The following is a 22,858-nucleotide window of genomic DNA, read 5'->3' as shown; positions in this document are numbered from 1 at the left end:
CCGGGTGTGAGCTTGGTATAATATCATGGCTCGGTAGTTTTGTCAGAGTTTCTATGTGCTTCATATCTCTATCTAGAAGGACTAGGAATGCAAAGAGAGGAAACGTGTTCTCAGCCTCGTGAAGCCACCATTAAAGCAGCCAGCGCATTCCGCAAATCACAAGGCTGAGAAGCCGGCGAGGGGAGGCAGCCGGGAGCCAAAGAGCCCAGTACACAACACCTAGTACCTTTACTCTACCAACTTGAACTCCACGTTGAAACTGTACCCTCATCGATCTCTCACGCAGCTCACACCCAACATACCCCGGCAGCTACTCCTTTTCGTACCCTAGAAAACCCCGTCAAATAGCTTCTCCGTCGCAGTCTTGCTCATGCCAATGACCTCATCCTGAGCCCTTGAACTTGCGACCGCAACCAGCATCTGACAACCATGGCTCCCTCCCCCACGATCCGCCGCCTCCTCAAAGAGACCGCAGAACTCTCATCTCCTTCTTCGAACCCCAACCCCGCTTTCTTCGCCGCCCCGGTCTCTGATGCCGACTTACACGAGTGGCATTTCACACTGCTGGGTCCTCCATCCCCTTCCCCCTACGCCGGCGGGATGTATCACGGGCGCATCACGCTGCCGGCAACATACCCTTTGAAACCGCCGAATTTCCGATTCCTGACCCCGTCAGGCAGGTTCGAAGTGAACCGCGAGATCTGTCTGAGCATATCCGGGTTTCACGAAGAGACGTGGATGCCCGCCTGGGGGGTCCGGACCGCCTTGACGGCGCTGCGGACGTTCATGGCGGAAAAGGGCTCGGCGGGCCAAGTTGGGGGTCTGGAGGCGCCCGCGGACGTGAGGAAGAGACTTGCGAAGGAGAGTCGAAGTTGGAAATGCGAGGCTTGTAAGAAGACCAACGAGACCATCATGCGCGAGTGGTGGGACGTTTGTCGCGAAGCCGGGGTCAATGTCTCGGCCGAGGAGGATCTGGGGTTGGAGAGTCTGCCGGAAGGCATGTCGCTTGAGGCGCGAGATCCGAGTGCACAGTCTCAGTCTAATGGTGTTTCTTCACACACGACAGGCATGAAAAGTAGAAGCGAAGCTGCCGGTGCACAGGAAGACCCGAAGGTGACAACGACGGTACCACAAGAGCGGCGGCCCCAGCAGCAGCAACCCTCTACACATCCCCATCCCAATGCTAATCCTTCTACACCATCCACATCTGTGCCAGTGCCACCGTCCCAGCAACCTCAACCTCAACCTCAACCTCCCTTGTCATCATCATCACCACCACCATCACACACGCCACGATCGAACTCCTCTAGCCTCACCCAACCCACGCCTCAAAGATGCATCCCGATGGTCCCCACGCCCTCCGCAGAAGCAGCCCAAGCCTCTGCCGAAGCAGTCCTCACGCCAGGCGACTTCGTTCAACCACCACCCAATGGCTCCACAGCAGCTACCACGGGCACTTCTACCACCGCTCGACGACCCTTCTTCTCCGGTCTTCACAGCGCCCCACTCGCCGCCGCAAACGCCGCGATCGCACAGAGCGGCGGCCCGCAGCCATTGACTCTCCAGCGCGACCGTGACCGCGGACGAGAAACCCAGCAGACCATCACAATCGACCGGGCCATCGCTGGCGTGTTTCTTGCCCTGTGTCTGATGGTGCTCAAGAAGATCTTCTACCCGGCTGGAGGGGCCGGGGCGAGGTATAGTGGTATGGACGAATTTTATTTGCAGCGAGAGTAGCATATGCGACAAGATCGTCGTTTGCAGCTTGCTATTGGAGACCATGACTTGGATGCCACGCTTGGTACTACCGGCATGGGGATATCTATATGTTGGGATTCTGCTTGGCTTGGTTTGGTTTGGGTTGGGGAATCGGGCTATGATCACGACAGGATGGGCTGGAATGGTATGGTGTGGTATGTACCTACCTAGGTAGGTACCTAGGTATGTTATGGAAGCTCCGAAGACCGGGCGGGTTTATAAAGAGCAAGAGGGAGCTTGCCTTTTTGGACAGATGCATCTCCCAAGGCGTTTTGTCTTTCGACTTGAGCGAGCGTACATGCGCGCAAGCGTACAAGCGAGCGGTCAAGTAGAATCTCCAAATCCATAGAGTCCGCAGAGAGGTAAGCATGAGTCCTACACGAGCCTTCGGCTCATTACCTACCCACATACCTATGATATATATATATATATACATATATATACATATGAGGCAGTACCAGTGTCATCTTCTCCGCCTCCACCATTGTGCCAGCACTGCCCTCATAGATATATATACAAGCACGACGATTGACTACCAGAGGATACATATCTATTTGTTATGAAATGGAAGTTGCCTTATCTCTGGCAGTAACGGTGGGTTCCCGCTGTCTCCATCTTCTCCAGGATGGCTTGATCGGAACGACGGCAACTGGGTCATTGATGGAGCAGCGGTTGATACTGCTATCATTGCGGCGGTGTCCGTTTCTCCTGGGCGTCAGACTGCTCCTTTACGGTATTTCTCTTTGCGGTCGGGTCACCCTATATGTATGTTTACACCCCATAAAAGGCTCCGGGTAAGTGTGCTCGATACCTGCAAACCTTGCCTCGCAACAATCCGGCACAGCTATCCATCTGACTCCTTTCCCTCCCCATTGAGTGTTGGTCACAAGGGCGGATGCACGGAAAAGATCAGAATGCACAAATATCCCACGCAAGCTGACCACTCAGACCTTGCACACTCTTCTTTTGGATCAAAAAGGAACGAGGAGATGAACCAATCATGCCCCCTTGATGGGCCTTGATGCCCCCAAGTTTCGCCTCACTCCGTCTGCAACCCATTTTCCTGCCTAAACCTCAACAAGCATGTCGATGCGTTGGACCCCGTGACCCTTCCCTCTTGGATCCCTCTCGCTCATGTCCTTTGTCCTCCACTCACTCGTTACAGGGTGGAGCGGATACAAAGCACCGTGCAGAGCGTGGCAGCCGAAAGAAGAGAGAACCCGGACAGGCACAGCTGCTGATGTGAAGCCGCTGGCTGCAATCCATTATCCAGCAAGCAATAGCGTGGGGAGAGGCCATTGCCGTGGTTTCCAGCAATCCGACGAGCCCGTGGGAGCTGACTGAATTACGTCGTCTTCAACTATCTCGTCCCACGAATACTTATCCGCAACTCGTCCTACCCTGGCGATTGGCTTCTCACCACATCCTTTCCGCCAAGTGGCACCCAGGAACCTTGCCTTGCGTCTCCAATCGTTGACAGGTTGATAAACTCCCGCCCGCCTCCCAAGGGGACGTCTCCGCCCTTCTTCTGTTCTGCTCCCAGCTTCGAGGCCTCGTACAAGATCACTGAAGTGTCGACTTTCGACATAGCAGCTGCCTGTCGTGACCTTGACGCTTCACAACCGTTAGCACAGCTCCCTCGTTCGATCCTCACTTCGGCCCTCGACCCGTCGTGCCACACGCAGCAAACGCTTCGTGCAACCCGCGAGATCAAACAGAACTATCTATACTGCTCTTCTAGCCCTTCGTCTCTGCCTTTCTCCTGCAAAGCTTAACCCTCAGACGTATCATACGCTGATGTCGGTTGATATACGCTCATCTTGCCCTAGCCTCCGCTTCCCATTTAGAAGCGACACTGTCTCTACTGCTCAGCTCTGTTCCGAGCATACGGGCCATATTACAAGACCCATTGATCGAGGTTGATCAAAGAGTAGGTTGACCGACCATATTTGACCTTTCGACTAAAGTAAACGAAAGGACCAAAAAGGAGAGAGTCAAAATCTAGAAGCTGCTAAATCCAAATCCTTTCAGTATGGCTCTTCCTAGTGCTGCCGTTCCCATGCTGGACGCTGCAATCGTCCACGAGAAACCAAGTCCGACCGCTGCTGCAAAGGTCTCCCTGACCGCCCCGAACAAGGACCAAGTCCGCGTCGTCGCCCCGCACGAGTACAAACAGGCCGCGGCATGCTTGGCTGAGGCGTTTCGACTCGACAACATCGTCCGCTATGCCATCGACACGCCGGACCGCATGCATATGACGGAAGAGGAGCGCTTCGAATTGCACAAAGCCTCCATGGAGTACGTCACCTATGCTCATTGTCTCCAGGGATTGGTCTTGACGGTTGGTGAGAACTTTGATTGCGTTGCTTTGTGGCTGCCCCCAGGCAAAAACATCGACGACTGGTTCACCATCCTTCGCAGCGGCATGTGGCGATTGAGCTGGAAGCTGTCCAAGGAAGGCAAGGTGCGGTTCTTCGATGAGTTCTTGCCCCTGTTGCATCATACCAAGCAGGAAATCTTGGGAGAGAGGGACAACAACTCCTGGTATCTGAACTATATCGGAACCAAGCCGGCGGCACGCGGCCGTGGTTATGCCCGAAAGCTGATTGAACACGTCACTAAGATGGTACTGGCTGCTCTTGGACAGATTGATTTCCTGGTTGACAAGCTGACTGGAACAGGCCGATACCGAGGGGCTGCCCTGCTACCTGGAGAGCTCGCACGATATCAACATCATCATCTATGGCAAGTTGGGTTTTGAGCTGCGCAAGCACATCTACCTGCAACGCGCTGCGGGGAAGGAGCTGAGGATGGATGTCATGGTTAGGGAGCCGGTTGATCCGGAGAAGAAGTAGAAACATGCAAATCCCGGACCAGTGAAGTCGGGCTGAAGCTGGATGGGGTGTTGAGTGCAAAGAGAAATGAGGCCCCTATTTAGGGGCTGGTGAAGCAGACGAGACGGGACACAAGGGGAACCATTATGGAATATCCAACTATTACCACACTCGTTTAGCCACAGAAATGCAACATCTGCATTCTCACGTACATCCTTGACTGCTTACACTATTTTGTGAACACCCAAGATGAAACAGGAGAGGCGAGAAGGGGGCGAGGCTGACGGCGGTGGTCGTGGAGGCTGCAGCCTTGCATACCCACAAAGCGCAAGGCTGAGCCAGAGCCTTGCGACCACGTCACTCGGCCACCAGAAATCCAACTGCGCCGTTTCAACTCGTTCTCCTTGTCAACACCCAGCACCTCGTACACGTTAGACGCATCACATACACATTATACACAGAGTGCCCCAATCCATTCTTTACCTTTCTGCATTCAGGAGCCTGCGTCCTTGGATAAAGACTTTCCTACCGCACTCTCTCGCGCAACCATGCTGTCGACCACGGCTTCGAGATGATCACCCGTCATCGACACTGCAATCGACCGCCTGAGTGATTGCACGGCGACGACTCGTTCAACCAGCGTCCATATAGATCTCTTTTGTCTCGGATTTTCCCATGCCCAGCTACTCAAGTCCTTCCTCCTCACCTCCCCCAACTCCTTCGCGCCGCCGATTACGATCATGCGCCCGGTCATGCGAGCGTGCCTGCTGCGCCATAGCCACCTTTTTCCCTCTCGCTTTCGTGTATAGTATAACAACATGGGCGGTATGGGTGGTGGCGTCGATCGGCTTCGGATCTCACAGATCAAAACACGTGTGGTGGTTGGTACAAGCCATGTCGTTTTTGGGAATCACCCTCTACATACTGGCGAACTGGTCATACACGGTCGCCGCCTTTACGGATCCCGGCTCGCCCTTGAAATCTCCTTCTAAATCATCGGATAGGAGCCAGGGGAGATACTCGATGCTTCCTACTCACGAACCTGTGGCCGACGTGAGCCAGATCCAGAGCATTACCGTCTCCTCGACCGGAGCACCCAGATTCTGCAAAAAGTGTCATACTCCAAAGCCTGATCGGACACATCATTGCTCTACTTGCAAAAGGTGCGTCTTGAAGATGGACCACCATTGCCCTTGGCTGTCCACCTGCCTGGGCTTGCACAACTATAAAGCATTTGTACTCTTTCTCATCTACACGTCTCTGTTCTGCTGGGTCTGCTTTCTCAATGCAGCATGGTGGATGTGGAAGGAACTTTTCGAGCAAAGCGGCTATCTCGACGAAGTGGCACCTATCAACATCATCCTCCTTTCCGTCATCGCTGGAATCATCGGTTTGGTACTGAGTGCGTTCACTGGGTGGCATATATATCTCTGCACCAAGGGGCAAACTACCATCGAGAGACTCGAGAAGACGAGATACCTTAGTGGTGTCAGGACTCTCGTGGAACGAAATCGCCAGGAGCAGCAACTGAACCACAGCAGACACAGCTCTGAAGGTGTTGCGGGCAGGTTGCAGCGGGCTGGGGAGCAGTTTCTCGAGTGGAATGCCAATGCTGTACCTGGGGCCTCACGGTACGAGGAAGGTGAAGAACACACGTCGCCCGTCCCGAGTGTCTATAACACGACAAACCGTGAGATGCCATATTCTCAAGGTCCAGACCACAGCCACAACGATGCTTTCAACAACACCCCAGCCGTTCGTGCGTTGCGAAATACTTACTCTCACATGGAGGCCGCTCGCGAGCGTGAGAGATATGCTCAATACCTAGATGACCAAGAGTCCGAGAAAATGCCCAACGCATTCGATCTGGGCTGGCGCCGGAATCTTAGCCACTTATTTGGACCAAATCGATTCCTCTGGCCTTTACCGATTTGTAATACCACGGGTGATGGATGGCGGTGGGAAGTCAGCCCGAAATGGCTCGCGGCGCAGGAAGAAGCGGTGAAGAGGAAAGAGCAAAGATTAGCGGCGATGATGGATCACGATCATTATGCAGAGCCTTCAAATGGAAGAGGCGATCGTGGCCATGGGTATCAAGAGTACGAGAGAGATCGAGACCGCGATTACACCATCAACTTTGACGAGCGCCACGAGACCACTGTCCCACGGAATGGGGATGAGGATCTGTACTCACGCAGTGCCATGTCCATGAAACATCTGCCACCAAATCAAAACAACGCGCCCTCGCCGGCCGATCAGCGCAAGAGAAGACAAAAGAGAGACTTTGACCAGAACGAGCCGTTCGAGGTCAGCAGTGGCGACGAGGACAGCGACTCGGACATTGGATATGACGTTAGGGACGATCAGGATGATGCGGAGAGAGGCTGGATCAGGAGGAACCGTGCAGGCAGAGTGAAATGACGGGCCTGGGGATTGGATGTAGTGTGGCTATCTATTCAGGCAACCAACCTGATCCAGGCTACGACCAGTCGATCGGGGCTTTTGGATACATACAAATAAACAAACGAGATCCTCACGGCCGCTGGTTATGTATCATACGATTGATCATGGGGCGCATTGCGTTGCAGAACTGCAGGTGGGCTGGACTGGACTGGATTGGCGAGAATCAAAGGTGCTGCTGTGCGCTCAATACAACGGGTTCGATTTTTGAGTAATTAAGATAGGGGAAACGACCTCGAATGTTCTGTTCTTCACAGTTCGGAACCCCTCAACAAGTTCGTATAGGAAGTGGTATATTTATATATATATATATATATGTCCTCCAGTTTCCCTGTTCTTGATCCTTTGTGCATGAACCATGACGGCAAACCAGGTCACATAGTAATATGATTGATGAGAGAGCATACAATGTGAGCCAACGACTGAGCAACCTGGTGGATATTCCGAGGTCCAGACCAACGTTGAGCCAACAGACCACCACCGCTTCATTGCGTCTTGTCCATGGTAGCCGCTCACGTGCCGCTTCACTTGGCCTCGACGTGGATGGCCTCGACATCATGCTTATGGGAGGCCACTCCGACATCCTCGATTCCGCTGAAGTCGGTCATTCCGAACAGCTCATCCATTCGTTCCAAGGAAATCTGGGGCATGTTGTTAGACATCTAGCAGCTGCGAGAAGCACCATTGAGGAAGGTTTCCCACTTACCCCTTTGGTCTCCGGCACCAAGAAATATGCGCCGATGGCGATCGTGAAGCAGAAGCACCCGTATATAAAGTATGTGCCGTATCCGCCTGCACCCACGGTGTCCAACATCACGGGGGTGGCTCGAGCAACAGCTAGGTTGAACACCCATTGTGTTGCCGCAGCATACGACACGATCAATCCTCGGAGCCGCTGAGTGCTGATTTCAGACGAATAGATCCCTGCGAAGGAAGGAAGTTGAGCATCAACCCAGCATATGTACGCGAGGCAAAAGACTTACAGCAAACGGGACCCCAGCCAAATTGGAAGGCTGCCGCATAGAGGTAGACCATGACCAACGCAGCATATCCCGCACCAGAGATAGGAGCACCTTTCTTGGGGGCGTCAAATCGGACGAAGAAGCCCAGATAGAACATGCAGAACCACATGAAGAGCCCCGTCCAGACCAGTGACCATCTGCGCCCGAGGGTGTCGGCAAGAAACGTAATGAAGATGGCGCAGGAGCTCATTTTGACTATGCCATAGACCCCAGTAGCGAACAGGCTCTGTGTGTTGCCGGTGACGCCGAGATCGGTGAAGATGGTCGGCGCGTAGTAGTTCTGCAATCGTGTTAGCTGGGCCACCCCAACTTCGACAGCGTAAAAAACTTACGATGGCATTAGTTCCAGTCCATTGTTGAGCGGTCATAAGGGCGATCGCCATGATCGCGCGTCTGCGGTTTCCGGGAATCGTCCACGCCTCCTTTGTCAACGCCCAGTAACTGTTGCCTCCGGCACGGCCCCTCTCGGCCTCCAGCTGAGTCTGCATTTCGAGAAGTTCGGCTTGGACGTATGGGTGCGTGGCCGGTAGATTTCGAACTGTGGAAAGAACTCTGGAGGCCTCGTCCCAGTGGTCTTGGGAAGCAAGCCACCGAGGACTCTCGGGACAGAAGATAATGCAAACAAAGAGGAGGAACGGAGGCAGGGACTGCATCGACAGTGGGACTATCCATGTGGCATGACCTTTCAAGTGGAGGAGGCTGCCGTAGTTGATGAAGAAGGCCACCATGGCACCCATTGTTTCGAAAAGTTGATAGAATCCCACAAGCAGACCTCGAATACCACGAGGAGCATTCTCAGCGACGTACGTCGGGGCACACATAGTCGCTCCCCCAAGGCCCAGTCCTTCAACAAAGCTGATATTGTCAGTTTAAAGCCCCTACCGATGCCTCTTATGGCAAACGTACCGTCCGATATAGAAGCAAGTTAGATGGCCATATGACAGAGCCTGAAGAAGGCCACCGACGAAAGCGAACGACGCAACGGTATAAATGGTAATCTTCCGACCCCATCTGTCGGCCAATGGATTGGCGGCGAGCGCTCCAACAATGGCGCCTGCCTGCATGACTGATACCAAGTTCGCTGAGAGGTTGGACTGGGCGATCTTCGACTTGTTGGAGAGTCCGAATTCACTTGGAGCCGGTTAGCTGCTGTCATAGCAAGTCGTAGGCTGGATAGGGCCGTACTCTTTGAAGTCGGGCAGCGTCAACACCCCGCCGATGATACCAATATCCATGCCAAAGAGCGTGCCTCCAAAACAGGCCTGTTTGGTCTCAGTACAGATCTTTTCGCTGCTCGCGGGTGTGAGGACTTACGGCTGCTGCCAAAGCGAAGACTCTCCAGTTGTAGACCTCTGGAGGGTCCAACTTGACCGCATCATTGTGCACGATCTTTCTGAGGAATGACATATTGGGCACGGACGGTGAGCAATCTGAAGGGTCCAGGTAGTTGAGCAGTCGAGGCTGGAGGGGCAGGACGAGCGAGGTGGTGAGGCGGGCAGGGTATTTTATGCAGCCATTGATCGGCCTTCTCAAGCTACCACATGTTGGACAAGGATTCTCTCGAAGCGAAGGGACAATGTCGATTCACTGCCATGTCAGCGGACCTCCATCTCTCCTGTCACCCACCTGTGGAGAGAATTGGAAATCCCATAGAACATGGGGCAGAAACAATGGACTTTGCTCCGAACGTGCCCAGATGGGACTGTTAGAGGCCGGATATTTGCCAGATGTCGAATAGTTCAGCCGTTGGTACACCACTTAGTCGCAAGCACCAGTCTCCATGAAGACAAGATGTGCAAGCATCGACAAGCATTGGACATAGGATGGGAGGGTGCCGGCCCTGTTGTAACGTTCCGTCGCCACTCTGGCTGAGCGGTCGCTGTCGAGCGTGTCTTGGTGTCATTGACCTGCGGGGATAAGCTGAACTCGTCTCCAAAGAGTGGTCGGCGTTTTCAGCCTGAAATCAGGCTTGGTGTACGAGTAGATGGGGAAAGCCGGGGAGCTGGGGGTGAGCTGGGGGAGCTGGCACCCTTCACCAGGCTCAACCAGATGCGATGGGGAAAGATGCTGAGCTCGAGGTTGACTCTCCACCTGGGGTACGGGACGACGGCAATCCATCCGCAAATCATGGATAAATTGATAGATAAATAACCGTGGCTGGGGTGAAGGACAAGGGAGGGTCCTCGTATTGCCCATCAACTCCACCAGGCTTCGGTCCAATCTTCCACCGAGTATCGTCCAACCTGTCTGGTGACAGAGTCCTTACCTTTCATTTAGCGGTGGGAGGGCAGCTGTCAGCCTGTCAGAGATGTGGCAGACACTGCCATTGTGGCGTGTTGTAGAACAGAGCAATATTCATACGGTTGAGCAAGTCGGCTGGTAACAAGCAGCCTGGCGAGGACGGCCTCCAGCAGTCGACAAGCCCAACATCGTCCGCTGCGCGTCTTGTCGTGCTCTCTGCTACAAAAGCTCCCGAGATGAGGTATCCTAGACCATCCTCTTTCTCAGCCAGTCTGGGATTTGTGGTCGCCGCACCCAACTCTGTTGCCATTTTTTTCGATAGTCGGCAACACTTGAGGGCATAGCAAACACTCCAGCTGCTACCCAAACATCCGCGTTGGCCGGTATATCCATCGCCAGGCTGGGCAGGACTGAGCGGCTTTCCATCAGGTTACTGTTCGCATCTTCGTCCAGTACGCAGCCTGCACGACCTTCGCGTTGGTGCAGCTCAACAATACCAACGACTCCCCCCCGCGTCGCAACCACCGCCTCGCCGTTATCAGCCTGTCTTCCTTCATATTTGTCTGCGTCCATCTGCTGTAACTCGCGCTCGTCTTTCTGCGAGACGCCGTTCAGGGCAAAGGCGCCTTCGCTTGTCTTCAAAGCCCTGCTGCCTGTCGTGATATGGTGTACTCGGAGATGCCAATTTGGTGCGGCGTCGGTAGGAGGAAGCAAATAAGTCTCGACATTAGTATCTGCCCACGGTTTCCAATCAGAAATCAACAGCGGGGTGTCGTCGATGGTCTCCAGCCTTGCATTGAGTGGCTTCCTCCGCACCTTCCAAGTCTCACCGTGATCATCGGAGACCGCAAGGACGTTATCGCCCCCTATAGCTTCCACAAAGTAGCCGCCGGTGGGCACAGAATACCCAAATGCCGTACTGTATGCAAACTTGCCATATTTGCTTTCCGCAGCTCTCATTGGGTAGTGGCACATCTGTCCCGAAGACACGAGAAAAGTATGCCCTCCTTTTGCCACCATGATGTGTTTGGGGTGCTTCAGTGCCAGGACCGGCGGTATTGAACTGGAGGGATATGGTTCCTCTTGACACCGCCAAAATTCATGAGACTCTGGTAAGGCCAACGCTGCAAACGAGAGCATGAACCAGTAGGTCGAGCCGGGCGAGTTATAGTTCTCGGATATGAATTGGTTGGGATACCCGTAGCCGATGGTCAATATCCCGGCTCCATTGAGGATGTCTTTTTGCTGGGCCCAGTACCGTAGATTCCGCAGGAGAATGCCTTTGACCACTCCCCAGCTTAGAGGTGGCTCGAGGTCTAGGTCTGCAAAAGCCACTGCGGCCCAAAAGCCGGCCATTGCAAAGCGATAGGTGAGCGATCGACCAAAGGTCATTGCTCGGCCTGGAACAGTCAGGAACAGAGCTGCTTTTGCACCGAGTGTGCTTACCTTGCTCGTCAAAGTAGTGCAGGAAATCCTTCGCGTACATCCTCGCCCGATCCCTATAGACCTCTGCTCTTTTGGGATCCCGATCACCATTTAGTTTTGCGTACAGCAATTGGAGATACTGGATTGCAAACGAGCCCGAGTAGTAGTCCATCTGCAGAGTGTCAGGCGGGCCGTCGTTGCTCCAGCCGCCAGAAAGGTGAAAGGTGTCGAGGTGGTCGAGGTCAGCTTCGAGGCGTTGAGCGTCATACTCTGCTCCATTCTTCATCAATGCCAGGTTGGCAAAGACACGAAACCACAGCCAATTTGTGTTTGGCATCTCTTTCTTGTTGATATCTAGCCACTGTCGAACGTTCTCGCGCTCCCTGTCATTGAGCGGCTTCCAGAAGTGTTCTGGGGCAACGCAGAGAGCAAACCCGAGAGGACACATTTCGACCATTCTTTGATCCAAATCCTTCGACCAACCCCAGAACTCTGGATGATCAGGATTTGTGCCATTCCTTATCCCTTCCAGCCAGAAGTCGGACCCTTCAAACGACTCACCACCAGCGAGCAAGGCTCCAAGACCCCACATTGGTCGTGTAAACCCTTCGAGCTGCGCGCCTGCTTCATCGTAACGGGTTGCCGTAGCTCCAAGTCGCAGCCTCGTCTTGCCGGGCGAAAAGAAAGGCAGCAGAGGGCTCAATAGTGATTTGCACGCTTGCACGACGTCAGATCGTGTCTGGAGAGGGCTATTCAGTGAAGTAAAAAAAGGTAGTGAGGTTCCAGCTGCCATGACTCCGGGTTATGAAGTATGCTTCCAAGGGAACGAGTTCGAAACGAAGTCTATAGATGCCGTCCGCGCGAATATACTGAATATCACAAGCGCCTTGAATCCTTGAGCTAAAACAAAGGCGCGTGGTAGTCTGCGCTTATATTCATTGAACGATAGAGAAAGGCCGAGCATCTCCGTGTAAACAACTTAAGCAAATGACGTCGCAGCAGACTGCTGTCGCGTTCCCTGCCGGCTTCATACCGTTGCGGCCCAGACATTGCGACCTTAGACGCTGGAATTTAGCCGTAGAGCAGAAGATGCATGTTTTCAGTGGATACGTGGGGCGGTGATGGGCTTTTCTGCGATTTGGAGTCAATCGTCCATCTCTCCGAACTCGAAGCAACACTGGCTGTCTCATGTACTCATACATTGATCATGCAAACGACTCGCATTCATGAACTCCTTCGGCTACTACTCATTGACCTAGAACCGCCATATCTCATATCACTGTACAGTACAATGTCGTGCTGGTACCCTTTTCCGCGTCGCCGCATGCCGATCAATCTAGAACCCAGGGAATCTCCAGCTCTTCTCCGTTTCACCCGTCCAGAACTGCCCAGGTATTATCATCGACGGTCGTGAAAATCTTGCCGGCAGCCACAAGTTCTTCGGCGCCCTTGTACACATCACTCGTTGACAGGCCCATGGCAGAAGCAATCATCTGCACATGCAAACCCTCATTGCTCTGCGGCGTGTTTTTGAGCGTTACAAAAATCTTCCGTGCCAGTGGTGAGCACTGAGCCAGTTGCCCATCTGCTGCAAATTCCTGACGCGTTCCGTTCCCCATCAATCCATTGGCTGCGCCGTTTCTCTGCTGTCCGTTCGACTGCGCGTTCGGAGGCGGTCCTCTGGCGAAGAACAGGTGTACAGCCGTTGCTTCGAGCAAGTGGTAGTTGATCTCGTTGTAATCCACAATAGGCCGAATAATATGTGCGCCAACATGTCTCTTGTTGTTGAATGCCTTTAATCTCCCCCATACCCGACAATAGCCATCTTCCACCAACTTCGGTTTGTTTGAGTCAACATCCATCTTCTCTGCGTTGTTTGACTCTCCGTCGATCCATTGCTTCGCCTCAATGAGGCCCGTCCCGTCGTCGATTTTGTAGGTGATGTTTGTCGGTTGGGTGCTTATACTGCGGATCTGGCCAACAAATGTGACCTGCATAGATTATCATCAGCCTCAGCCTCTCATCATTCCTCTAATATCGTATTACCTGGCTAAATGGCTCTCCGTCACTCCGGAAATCTGCATCTGGGTGGGGTTGTTCTGCATCGAGAATTTGTTTGATGGTCATCGGCCGGACAGTGTCTTTTCCATAACCTCCCTGAGGAAAGCGGTTAATCATAGATATTGAGTCCGGAGTCAGGGCCAAGGGCTTACTCTTCCAGCAGCAGGACTACTCTGCGGCTCTCCCGCCACGAAGCCGCCACCGTCTGCGGCACCATGAGCGCCGTAGGAGGTTGTATACTGATTGTCATAGCCGTAATCTGCGAGCGTCAGAGGAATTTTCCACTCATCAGAGCCTGGTTACATACTCATTGTGATCGCTTTCGGTGGTACTCAAGTGCTGAGATGTAGTGGGATGAGATGCTTGGGAAATGAACCGATTCCAAACACCAACGCGTTCTAAACGCGTAGAGTGATTTTCGCTGCAGCCGGACTTATAGTCAACCGTAATCGCCCCTCTAGGGACGAACATAGAAACCCAAGACGCATAAAGTAAATTTATTGATTTTGGAGATTCCACCAAGCGCAGGCAAATTCACACCGTGTCTGACGAACGGTGCCAACAGAGATGGCGCATACTGTGAGGGAGATTCCTATATGATGCTAACTGCCGCCCAAGACGGCTCGGACCCCAGGATGCCTCCCAGATCGGGCTCACCTGCCCATTCAGAGAACGAATTTGACATCGGCAGCGCACTTTTCGGAGATGATTTTGAAACCAAGCAAAGCGCCGATGTACGAAATGGGGGTCTACACAGGAACGACCTGGATGTCATGGCTGAAGACTCCGAGGTCGATGAAGAGGCTATCATCGCCGCTCAACAAGCCGCATCGAATCGCAAAGGTGCCAACCTGAAAGGGCGTACCGTGAAAAAAGGTGGTGGCTTTCAAGCCATGGGTCTCAATGCCAATTTGCTGAAAGCTATAACGAGGAAGGGATTCTCTGTACCTACACCCATTCAGCGCAAGACAATACCCCTCCTACTCGGCGAAAAAGACGTGGTGGGTATGGCGAGGACCGGATCTGGCAAGACCGCTGCCTTTGTCATTCCCATGATAGAGAAGCTCAAGGTACATAGCACAAAAGTCGGAGCCAGAGCGCTGATTCTGGCGCCCTCGAGGGAGTTGGCTCTGCAGACATTACAAGTGGTTAAGGAGCTAGGCAGGGGCACGGATCTCCGGTCGATCCTCCTCGTGGGAGGTGACAGCCTGGAGGACCAGTTCTCTGCCATGTCAAACAACCCAGATATCATCATTGCCACCCCGGGCAGGTTCCTCCATCTCAAGGTCGAAATGAATCTGGATCTCCTGAGTATCAGATATGTCGTCTTTGACGAGGCTGATAGACTCTTCGAAATGGGCTTTGCAGCCCAACTAACAGAGATTCTTCACGCCTTACCTGCATCACGACAAACCCTGCTGTTTTCTGCTACGCTGCCAAAGTCACTGGTCGAGTTCGCGAGAGCAGGGCTACAGGAACCGATGTTGGTCAGGCTCGATGCAGACAGCAAGATATCTCCGGATCTACAAAGCACCTTCTTCACGTTGAAGTCATCTGAGAAAGAAGGGGCATTACTTCATATCCTCCAAGACATCATCAAAATGCCAACCAGGTCCCAATTGATCACGTCAACCACGAGTTCTGCGACAACAGACAAGGCAAACAGCAAGAAGAGGAAACGGCAGGAAACGGAAGAAAACACCGGCAATTCATTCGGTCCCAACCCATTCTCAACTATAGTCTTCACTGCCACGAAGCACCACGTTGAATACATAGCAAGTCTACTCCGTCTGGCCGGCTACGCTGTCTCCTACGTCTATGGCTCGCTCGACCAAACTGCCAGAAAATCTCAAGTCCAGGCTTTTCGGACCGGTCAGACAAACATCCTTGTCGTCACAGATGTCGCAGCCCGGGGGATCGATATTCCGGTGCTTGCAAATGTAATCAACTACGATTTCCCCTCGCAGCCAAAGATATTTGTCCATCGTGTGGGACGGACTGCCCGAGCGGGTCAGAGGGGCTGGAGTTATAGTCTTGTCAGAGACGCTGATGCGCCATATCTACTCGATCTGCAACTTTTCCTCGGTCGGAAATTGGTCCTAGGTCGAGCACCAAACAGCGACCTGGTCAACTTCGCACAAGATGTCGTGGTGGGTAGTTTTCGACGGGAAGCAATCCAGACGAGCTGCGAATGGGTTACAAAATCACTTGAAAGCGATTCCGATCTTTCGGCTCTCCGAAATGTGGCGTCAAAAGGCGAGAAACTATATCAGCGAACAAGGAACTCGGCCTCCTCGGAGAGTGCGAAGAGATCAAAACAACTTGTATCGTCCCCAACTTGGTTAGAATTGCACGCTTTGTTCAATGATGAGACAGATGACATGGAAGTTGAGAGAGAAAAAATGCTTGCACGAGTGGGAGGGTTCCGACCACAAGAATCTATTTTTGAAATTGGAGCCCGGCGTGGCGGGCGAAAGAACAACGAGGATGCGGTGGATGCGATACGCAAGATCCGGTTTGGTTTTGAGAGTAGGAAACAGAAAAGCGCAGATGCCTCCCAAGCGCTGAGAGAAGCTGGTGATGACGATGCCGTTGCCCAACCCTACAGCCCAGAAGAAGACGAGGCTGAACCAGGTTCCATTGATGGCAACAACGATATCGATGCTATGTCCGAGGCCTCTTTAAGTGATCTGGAAATCACTTTTTCTCAACCATACTCTAAGAAATCTCAAACACCAAAGTCATCAAAGCCCGGATTGCGCAGCGCCGAGGGGGACTTTCGCGACCCCGAGAACTTCATGTCTTACCACCCCACTGCTCATGATCTTACTTCCGACCGCGCCTACGGCGTCCACTCCGGCTCCAACACCAATGCGAGCTCCAGCTTTGTGGAATCTGCACGTACGGCGACGATGGATCTCGGTGCGGATGAATCGTCCAAGACCTTTGGCGAGAACAGAGCGATCATGCGATGGGACAAGAGGCATAAAAAGTACGTGAGACGCGACAATGACGAGGATGGATCCAAGACAGGCAAGAGGCTTGTCAGGGGAGAATCTGGGGCGAAAATTGCCGCGAGTTTTAGAAGCGGGCGTTTTGAACGATGGATGAAGGCCAACCGAGTGAACAGGCCTGGCAGAGTAGGGGAGGAGGAGAAATCAACCTCGGGCGTGAACGCGAATGGACTGGGTGTTGCCGGTGGTGGAAAGGGAAAGAAATTCCAGCATAAATCGCAGAGGACACCGAAACAGCCGGATAAATTGAGAGGGGACTATGAGAAACAAGTGAAAAAGGTCAAGGGTGCGAAGGAGAGAGAAGAACAAGCGGGCGGTAAGAATGCCAAAGGAGGGGAGCTTAGAAACGTCGATCGCATGGTCAAAGAGAGGCGATTGAAGGAGAAAAGGAGAGAGAAGAATGCACGGCCACGACGAAGAAAGGCATAGGCAAGATCTGCTATAGATGTGCAACAGCCGATCCTCCACACCATCAAGAATGCTGCAATGATGCAAACTCTCTAGATTTCTCTGCCCCTGCTTGAAACATCAATGGCACAGAAGTGGTGATTGACATCCGAGACTGGCGGGTAATGGTTTCTAACCGTGACATCTGTGCCGCAATAAGTAGAGGATGTATGTACATACCTAAGTAGGTACCTACCAGGTTAGCATATTTAATATCTACCTGGGTAGGCAAGGCAAGAGTCGACGAGGCTGTGTTTCCAAGAGAATAGGGGGCCCAAGGCTGCTGACTTGCATGCCGTATCTCTTGGCAGTAGGAAGCGAAGAGGCCCGTCCACCTCTTCAGACCCTCGCCATTCCACACTGTCTGCGTGCCCTGTAAGTACAACAACCCACGATAGACCTGTCAGGGGTCACCTAGGTGATATCGCTCAGCCAGATCTCTGCCCAAGCCAGCTGAACCACTTAAAGAAAAAACACCCTCTGAGGACAATCAAGGGCCCGATACAACTTCGCGACTTGGTGAGCAAACCATGCCATCTGGTCCTAGTATTTCCACCACCGCGAATTGAAAGCGGAGAACATACGCAGGAATTACAGAAGTACTCGACTCCCGAATCGGATTGCGCTGGAAGCACGAGGTATACACCCCAAATTGCAAAACTACGCACGTCTCTGAGCGAGCGTGATGAATCGCAAGCAGCGGCGGGCCAAGGAGACGGCGACGGCGACGGCGAGGCCGACCACGATCAACAGCGCGGATGACATCCCGCTCGCGAGACCGGATAGGGGTACTACCACGGCGACGACGACAACGGAACAACACGGCCATGATGGCAATGGCAACGGCAGGACCAAGACTAAGACGCTGCTCGAAATCGCGGCGGAGAGACAGGCTCAATTGTCGGGCGCTGGCGCGAAGGGCATTGACGCCCGTGCCATCCAGCCGGAGAACATTGTGCAGGTGAAAATCGGGAAGCGGGGAGAAATCATCCCAGAATCGAACTCGTCGGTGCTATCGTCGTCAGCACAACCACAGGAGCCCGAGGAGGAGTATCCCTGGCTCGACACGCTGCTGCTTGCGTCGTCGCTCAGCGCCGTGCACTTCACCCTCTCCGTGCTGGCCATGCACCAGTACGCCGAAGAGGTGCGCTTCCGACCGTTGATCGTGCAGACCGTCTTGGTCGCCTTTCCCACGCTCTCCATCTTCATCGCCCTCTTTCACGGACACCTCTTTCCCCCGTCGCTCGCCAACATTCCCGCCTCGGTGAAATACTGGATTGTTCTTCTCCGGTCCATCATCTACGTGGTCACAGCGAACGTGGCCGGGTGTTACTTGATCCAGCTGACCAATGATAAAGGGTACTACGCGGTCATGAAGGACGCGCCGGGAGTCGGCACCATCTGGGTCTGGGCGGTTCTGGAGATGGGATTGCTGGGGGCACTGGCTGGAGTGGCAGGGCCGGGAATTTATGCTTGGTGGTTTGGATACGGAATTTGGTGATGATCTACCCGGAAGAGACCTGGTCAACATCAGACGCCAATTTGGCTACGAGACTACTCGAAAGGGATTGTCACATTTGACAGAACATGTCCGGTTCGATGGCCCGGAGATGGCGGAGAAGCTGAAAAATGTTACCCTCTCCGTGTGACCAACACATGTGTCACAAGTCCCTTGGCCTCGCTAGCCTGGTGGTACAAGGACAAAGGCCTGCTGCAGACGCCCGTCTCGAAACGTGCTCAAGGTAGCGCAGAAAAGGTCCGGTCGCGCGCCAGAGTCCTTCTAGAACCCACCTTGCTGTTGGAGCGGAAAGCACGACATAGTCCGCAATTATTGACAGAATGGACGACCTGCTGCTACCACAATTTCTCGCCGAATCCGCGTCTGGACTTCGGGCCGCTCTCGTGCCCATTTTCTCAGGGCTGACTGGTGTCGGAGAAGCCCGACGGTACTGCTTGGAGCGACATGTTGAAAATTTCGGTGGTACGAACAAAATAAATCGGAGAGCCACGAGCCAAATAAAGCATTGGCATTGGATTTTCTGGTGGATTCCATCGAGTAATAATGGAGTAATAACAGCGAAGGACAAGTAAAGTGAGATCCAACGGAAGACCTTCTCCGTCGACACATGGGAAAAAATTTTTTTTTTTGTAGCAAGGCGCGGCGACGCGCTCACGGGCCAAGATGGCACCACGGTCTGAGTCAGTTGCGGGAATGTCACCGTAGCGTGTCTGCGTGTTTGGCTTTCTGTTTAATGGCTAGCTAGCCATGGCAACACGAACTTGTCCAGGTCCTTTCTCTCTGCCAAAGGCTCTCGAAAGGGCCGCGTTATCCGCGCACGCTGGGCGATATTTGAGAATCGAAGCTCTGTGACCAGGATGAGGAGGGGCATGATGTTCAGCCATCGATCAGGTTTTCATTCAAGTTTGCGGGGTACAGTAAGTGTGGCGTTTTCCGGTGGCCATTATTGGATCCTTGGTAGCCCGGGTACTGAAGAAAGCGATTTGGCTGAGCGATGGCGGTGGCCAGGGGAAGCAGGGATTCGTCGGCGACACGTCGTACGATGGCTTGCGGCGGTACCTAGACCGTAGAGAGTAGTCAGCTGCCCCGAGGATCACAAGCACCCACAAGCACCCACAAGGATGGCAGCAGATGGAGATGAGACTGACCCAATCGGCGATGGGAGTGATCCAAGTCGGTTCATTTCTGCGCGGAACAAGTCTCCTAGAGAGTCCAGGAGAGGAGGTGGTGGTTGTTGGCCGCGTTGTCGGTGATGTCAGCTTTGGCTCATCCATGATCAAATTCCAAGGGCACCAGCCTGGGGTGGAATGGTGCCATGGTGCCATAGTGCCATAGTGCAATGGTGCAGTACTCGTAATGGTGAAATGATCCAGGTGGTGGAACACTGTCGTACCAACCTTGGGAGCAGTGGCCTTAGTGGCATGAGAAAAACGAGGACAGCACATGGCGAGATGGAAGTTGAGGAACTGACTTTGCCCTGATCGAGTTTCCATTATTCATAGTGCTGCTCCCTCCTACTGCTTTGGTCACCGACCGCCCAACGCGGCTGAACATACAAAGACGGGCGCATATGGCTCATGACCTGATGTAAAAAAAACTTTCTCCCAGTCAGTCTTTCATTCAGTCTTTGGCAATTTCTTTCGCTCTCTCATCCAAGAAAACTTTGTCAGTCCAACATCACCAGATCGAGCCGAAGGTTATCGAAGACTGCACCGAATATTCCAGCGAGCCATCTGCACATCCCCCAGACTTTCAGACTTTTGGCGCGGTCAAGACATTTAGAGGCATCCGGGGTCTCGCCCTCTGACCTCTCAGTTAAAGGCACCCACTGAAATCTGGTCCTTGGCTCCCCAAGTCCCCCCGGAGTCCAGCGAACGAACGCCCCTGCACGGACTACCTCATCGCCCCCACTGCCTGCCCCGATCTCGCCTATTCGCGAGTTGGTGTCGGCTGCGCGCTGCGTCACCCACTTACTCGTACTGTTTTTTTCGATTCTTAGTTCCAGCATCATGCCATCGCGCATTCAAATTCATCACGGCACTTCAACCTCTCCACGACAGACACCCGCTACGACTGTCAACGACGTTGTCAATGCCCTCCACCGCAAATTGACAGCTAACCACTTCGAGATCCCCTCTAACCCTCCTTCAAGAAGACCCTCTTTCTCAATGGATTCCTTACTCCATCCTAAGAAAGACAAGAAACACGATGAAGCCAAAGATCGTGACTCACGCAACCAGAAACGCCTGTCGCTGACCGGTCGCCATGGCAGCAAATCTAAGGACAGAACCTCGGGTCATTCCCCAAGAGTCGTGCCCACACACCCGGGTCGATTTGACATGGTCATAGAGTCTCCTCCTCTAGTACTGTACGGAACCCCGAGCACCTCCTCCGGAGCATTACTCTCGGGTCGCCTGAAGTTACTCGTTGACGATCCGACCCATGAGCTTCGTCTGGATAAGTTTGACATGGTGCTGCGAGCAACCATCACCACCAAGAAGCCTGTCGGGAAAGACTGCAAAGATTGCAGTGAGAGGATCGACGACATCAAGAAGTGGCAGTTCCTCTCCGAACCAAAGTCATTCTACGCAGACGAGGACAACCAGTTCCCCTTCTCCTATCTGTTTCCTGGTAATCTGCCTGCATCCACACAGTCCATGCTGGGCTCGATCCAGTACTCACTCGTGGCAACTGCAACTACTTCTCATGGCGAGAAGATTGTCTTGAACCATCCGCTCACACTTCTACGCGCAATCCAACCCGGCCCTGACAAGTCTAGCATCCGAATCTTTCCGCCGACGAACCTGACTGGCCGTGTTCAGCTACCTCCCATCGTCCACCCCATCGGCGTCTTCCCCGTCACCATGTCGATGAGCGGCGTCGTGGAGAAGAGAGCTGAAAGCCAGATCCGATGGCGGCTGAGGAAGATGGCTTGGCGGATCGAGGAGCACTCCAAGGTCATCTCGACCCCGTGTTCCAAGCACGCTCACAAAGTCAGCGAAGGGAAATCAATTTTGCACTCAGAAACAAGAGTGTTAGGGAGCGATGAGCTGAAAACCGGCTGGAAGACTGACTTTGACACCATCGGAGGAGAAATCACGATGGAGTTCGAAGCGTCTGTGGCAACTAAATCGAGCCACAAGGCCTGTTGTGATGTCGAGTCTAACACAGGAATCGAAGTCAAACACAACTTGGTGATCGAGTTGATTGTCGCCGAAGAGTTCTGCCCGAACAAGAACCCCTCCTTGGTCACTCCCACCGGTGCTGCGCGTGTATTGAGGATGCAGTTCGGCTTGGTCGTCACCGAACGTGCAGGCATGGGCATCAGCTGGGACGAAGAAATGCCGCCGGTCTACGAAGACGTTCCCCCAAGCCCGCCGGGCTATGGCAGCTCGGATAGAAACGATGGAGCCTGGGGCGGCGCAATCATGGAAGACTACCACGGACCAGAGCTCGAGTACGAAGACCTGGAAACGATGCACGGTCACAACCCTCAGGGATCTTCATCGCGGCGTGCTAGTAACACTGGCCTTCCTATGCGACCGCACCATTTGACGAGAGATAGTTCAAGCGGCGAAGGACCATCGAGGAGATTGAGTCCTGCCAGAAGGCCGTTGGCGGGGTTGACCAACGACGAATTGGGTGCGGAACCACCTCAATATGCGCTGAGACCGATGACCGAGTCTCGGGATGATCAGCGAAATGGTCCGGTCGAAGATTACGGCGAAGGGACTTCGTCCAGTGCGCAACGCGGATGAAAAGGTCTCGAAAGGAACTGGAACAGCAGCGAATAGGAGCTCACGCTGCGATCTATCACTATTGATTCACTGGAGTACCACACACTTCCAACTCACGACACGAACTGGAACGAAACGATTACGAACATTTTTGCATTTGATCAGACACAAGTTATGGGAGGCTGCTTGGATTTTGGACCTTTTTTTTTCGACCACAGAAAGCATTCATGATACCCAGCATGGTTACAAGACTGACGGCTGAGCAAATGTTCTTTTCTTTTTTTGATTTGAGGGGACAAGCGGACCCTTGGCATGGAAGGTGCGTATGTGGATTGATCAA

The 22,858-nt window shown here is 53.4% G+C and overlaps 9 protein-coding genes across 9 annotated transcripts; 6 read left to right on the top strand and 3 right to left on the bottom strand.

The window, feature by feature from the left end:
• Positions 1-429: 429 nt before the first annotated feature.
• Z520_00947 (uncharacterized protein) lies at positions 430-1,737 on the top strand (the record flags this gene model as incomplete). The annotated part of the gene is made up of 1 exon (XM_016771465.1): positions 430-1,737. The coding sequence occupies one exon, from the start codon at positions 430-432 to the stop codon at positions 1,735-1,737; it is 1,308 nt and encodes a 435-aa protein (XP_016638375.1).
• Positions 1,738-3,790: 2,053 nt separating this feature from the next.
• Positions 3,791-4,613, top strand: Z520_00946 (uncharacterized protein; the record flags this gene model as incomplete). Its single annotated transcript, XM_016771464.1, has 2 exons — positions 3,791-4,384; positions 4,440-4,613. 2 exons carry the CDS (start codon positions 3,791-3,793, stop codon positions 4,611-4,613), a joined length of 768 nt encoding a protein of 255 aa, XP_016638374.1.
• Positions 4,614-5,486: 873 nt separating this feature from the next.
• Positions 5,487-7,013, top strand: Z520_00945 (uncharacterized protein; the record flags this gene model as incomplete). The annotated part of the gene is made up of 1 exon (XM_016771463.1): positions 5,487-7,013. One exon carries the CDS (start codon positions 5,487-5,489, stop codon positions 7,011-7,013), a length of 1,527 nt encoding a protein of 508 aa, XP_016638373.1.
• A 563-nt stretch (positions 7,014-7,576) lies between these two features.
• Z520_00944 (uncharacterized protein) lies at positions 7,577-9,481 on the bottom strand (the record flags this gene model as incomplete). The annotated part of the gene is made up of 7 exons (XM_016771462.1): positions 7,577-7,693; positions 7,759-7,976; positions 8,036-8,354; positions 8,407-8,929; positions 8,981-9,205; positions 9,260-9,336; positions 9,389-9,481. 7 exons carry the CDS (start codon positions 9,479-9,481, stop codon positions 7,577-7,579), a joined length of 1,572 nt encoding a protein of 523 aa, XP_016638372.1.
• A 1,080-nt stretch (positions 9,482-10,561) lies between these two features.
• On the bottom strand, positions 10,562-12,533 carry Z520_00943 (uncharacterized protein; the record flags this gene model as incomplete). The annotated part of the gene is made up of 2 exons (XM_016771461.1): positions 10,562-11,715; positions 11,762-12,533. 2 exons carry the CDS (start codon positions 12,531-12,533, stop codon positions 10,562-10,564), a joined length of 1,926 nt encoding a protein of 641 aa, XP_016638371.1.
• Positions 12,534-13,110: 577 nt separating this feature from the next.
• On the bottom strand, positions 13,111-14,112 carry Z520_00942 (uncharacterized protein; the record flags this gene model as incomplete). The annotated part of the gene is made up of 4 exons (XM_016771460.1): positions 13,111-13,731; positions 13,787-13,897; positions 13,954-14,060; positions 14,109-14,112. The coding sequence occupies 4 exons, from the start codon at positions 14,110-14,112 to the stop codon at positions 13,111-13,113; spliced, it is 843 nt and encodes a 280-aa protein (XP_016638370.1).
• A 324-nt stretch (positions 14,113-14,436) lies between these two features.
• Positions 14,437-17,244, top strand: Z520_00941 (uncharacterized protein; the record flags this gene model as incomplete). Its single annotated transcript, XM_016771459.1, has 1 exon — positions 14,437-17,244. One exon carries the CDS (start codon positions 14,437-14,439, stop codon positions 17,242-17,244), a length of 2,808 nt encoding a protein of 935 aa, XP_016638369.1.
• A 703-nt stretch (positions 17,245-17,947) lies between these two features.
• Z520_00940 (uncharacterized protein) lies at positions 17,948-18,763 on the top strand (the record flags this gene model as incomplete). The annotated part of the gene is made up of 1 exon (XM_016771458.1): positions 17,948-18,763. One exon carries the CDS (start codon positions 17,948-17,950, stop codon positions 18,761-18,763), a length of 816 nt encoding a protein of 271 aa, XP_016638368.1.
• A 2,027-nt stretch (positions 18,764-20,790) lies between these two features.
• Z520_00939 (uncharacterized protein) lies at positions 20,791-22,539 on the top strand (the record flags this gene model as incomplete). Its single annotated transcript, XM_016771457.1, has 1 exon — positions 20,791-22,539. The coding sequence occupies one exon, from the start codon at positions 20,791-20,793 to the stop codon at positions 22,537-22,539; it is 1,749 nt and encodes a 582-aa protein (XP_016638367.1).
• Between the last annotated feature and the right edge of the window lie 319 nt (positions 22,540-22,858).

This window comes from Fonsecaea multimorphosa, assembly GCF_000836435.1.
Source record: "Fonsecaea multimorphosa CBS 102226 unplaced genomic scaffold supercont1.1, whole genome shotgun sequence".
NCBI classification, from domain to species: Eukaryota; Fungi; Ascomycota; class Eurotiomycetes; order Chaetothyriales; family Herpotrichiellaceae; genus Fonsecaea; species Fonsecaea multimorphosa.
The sequence above is the reverse complement of the archived record's forward strand: the minus strand, read 5'-3'. Positions and strand labels throughout refer to the sequence as shown.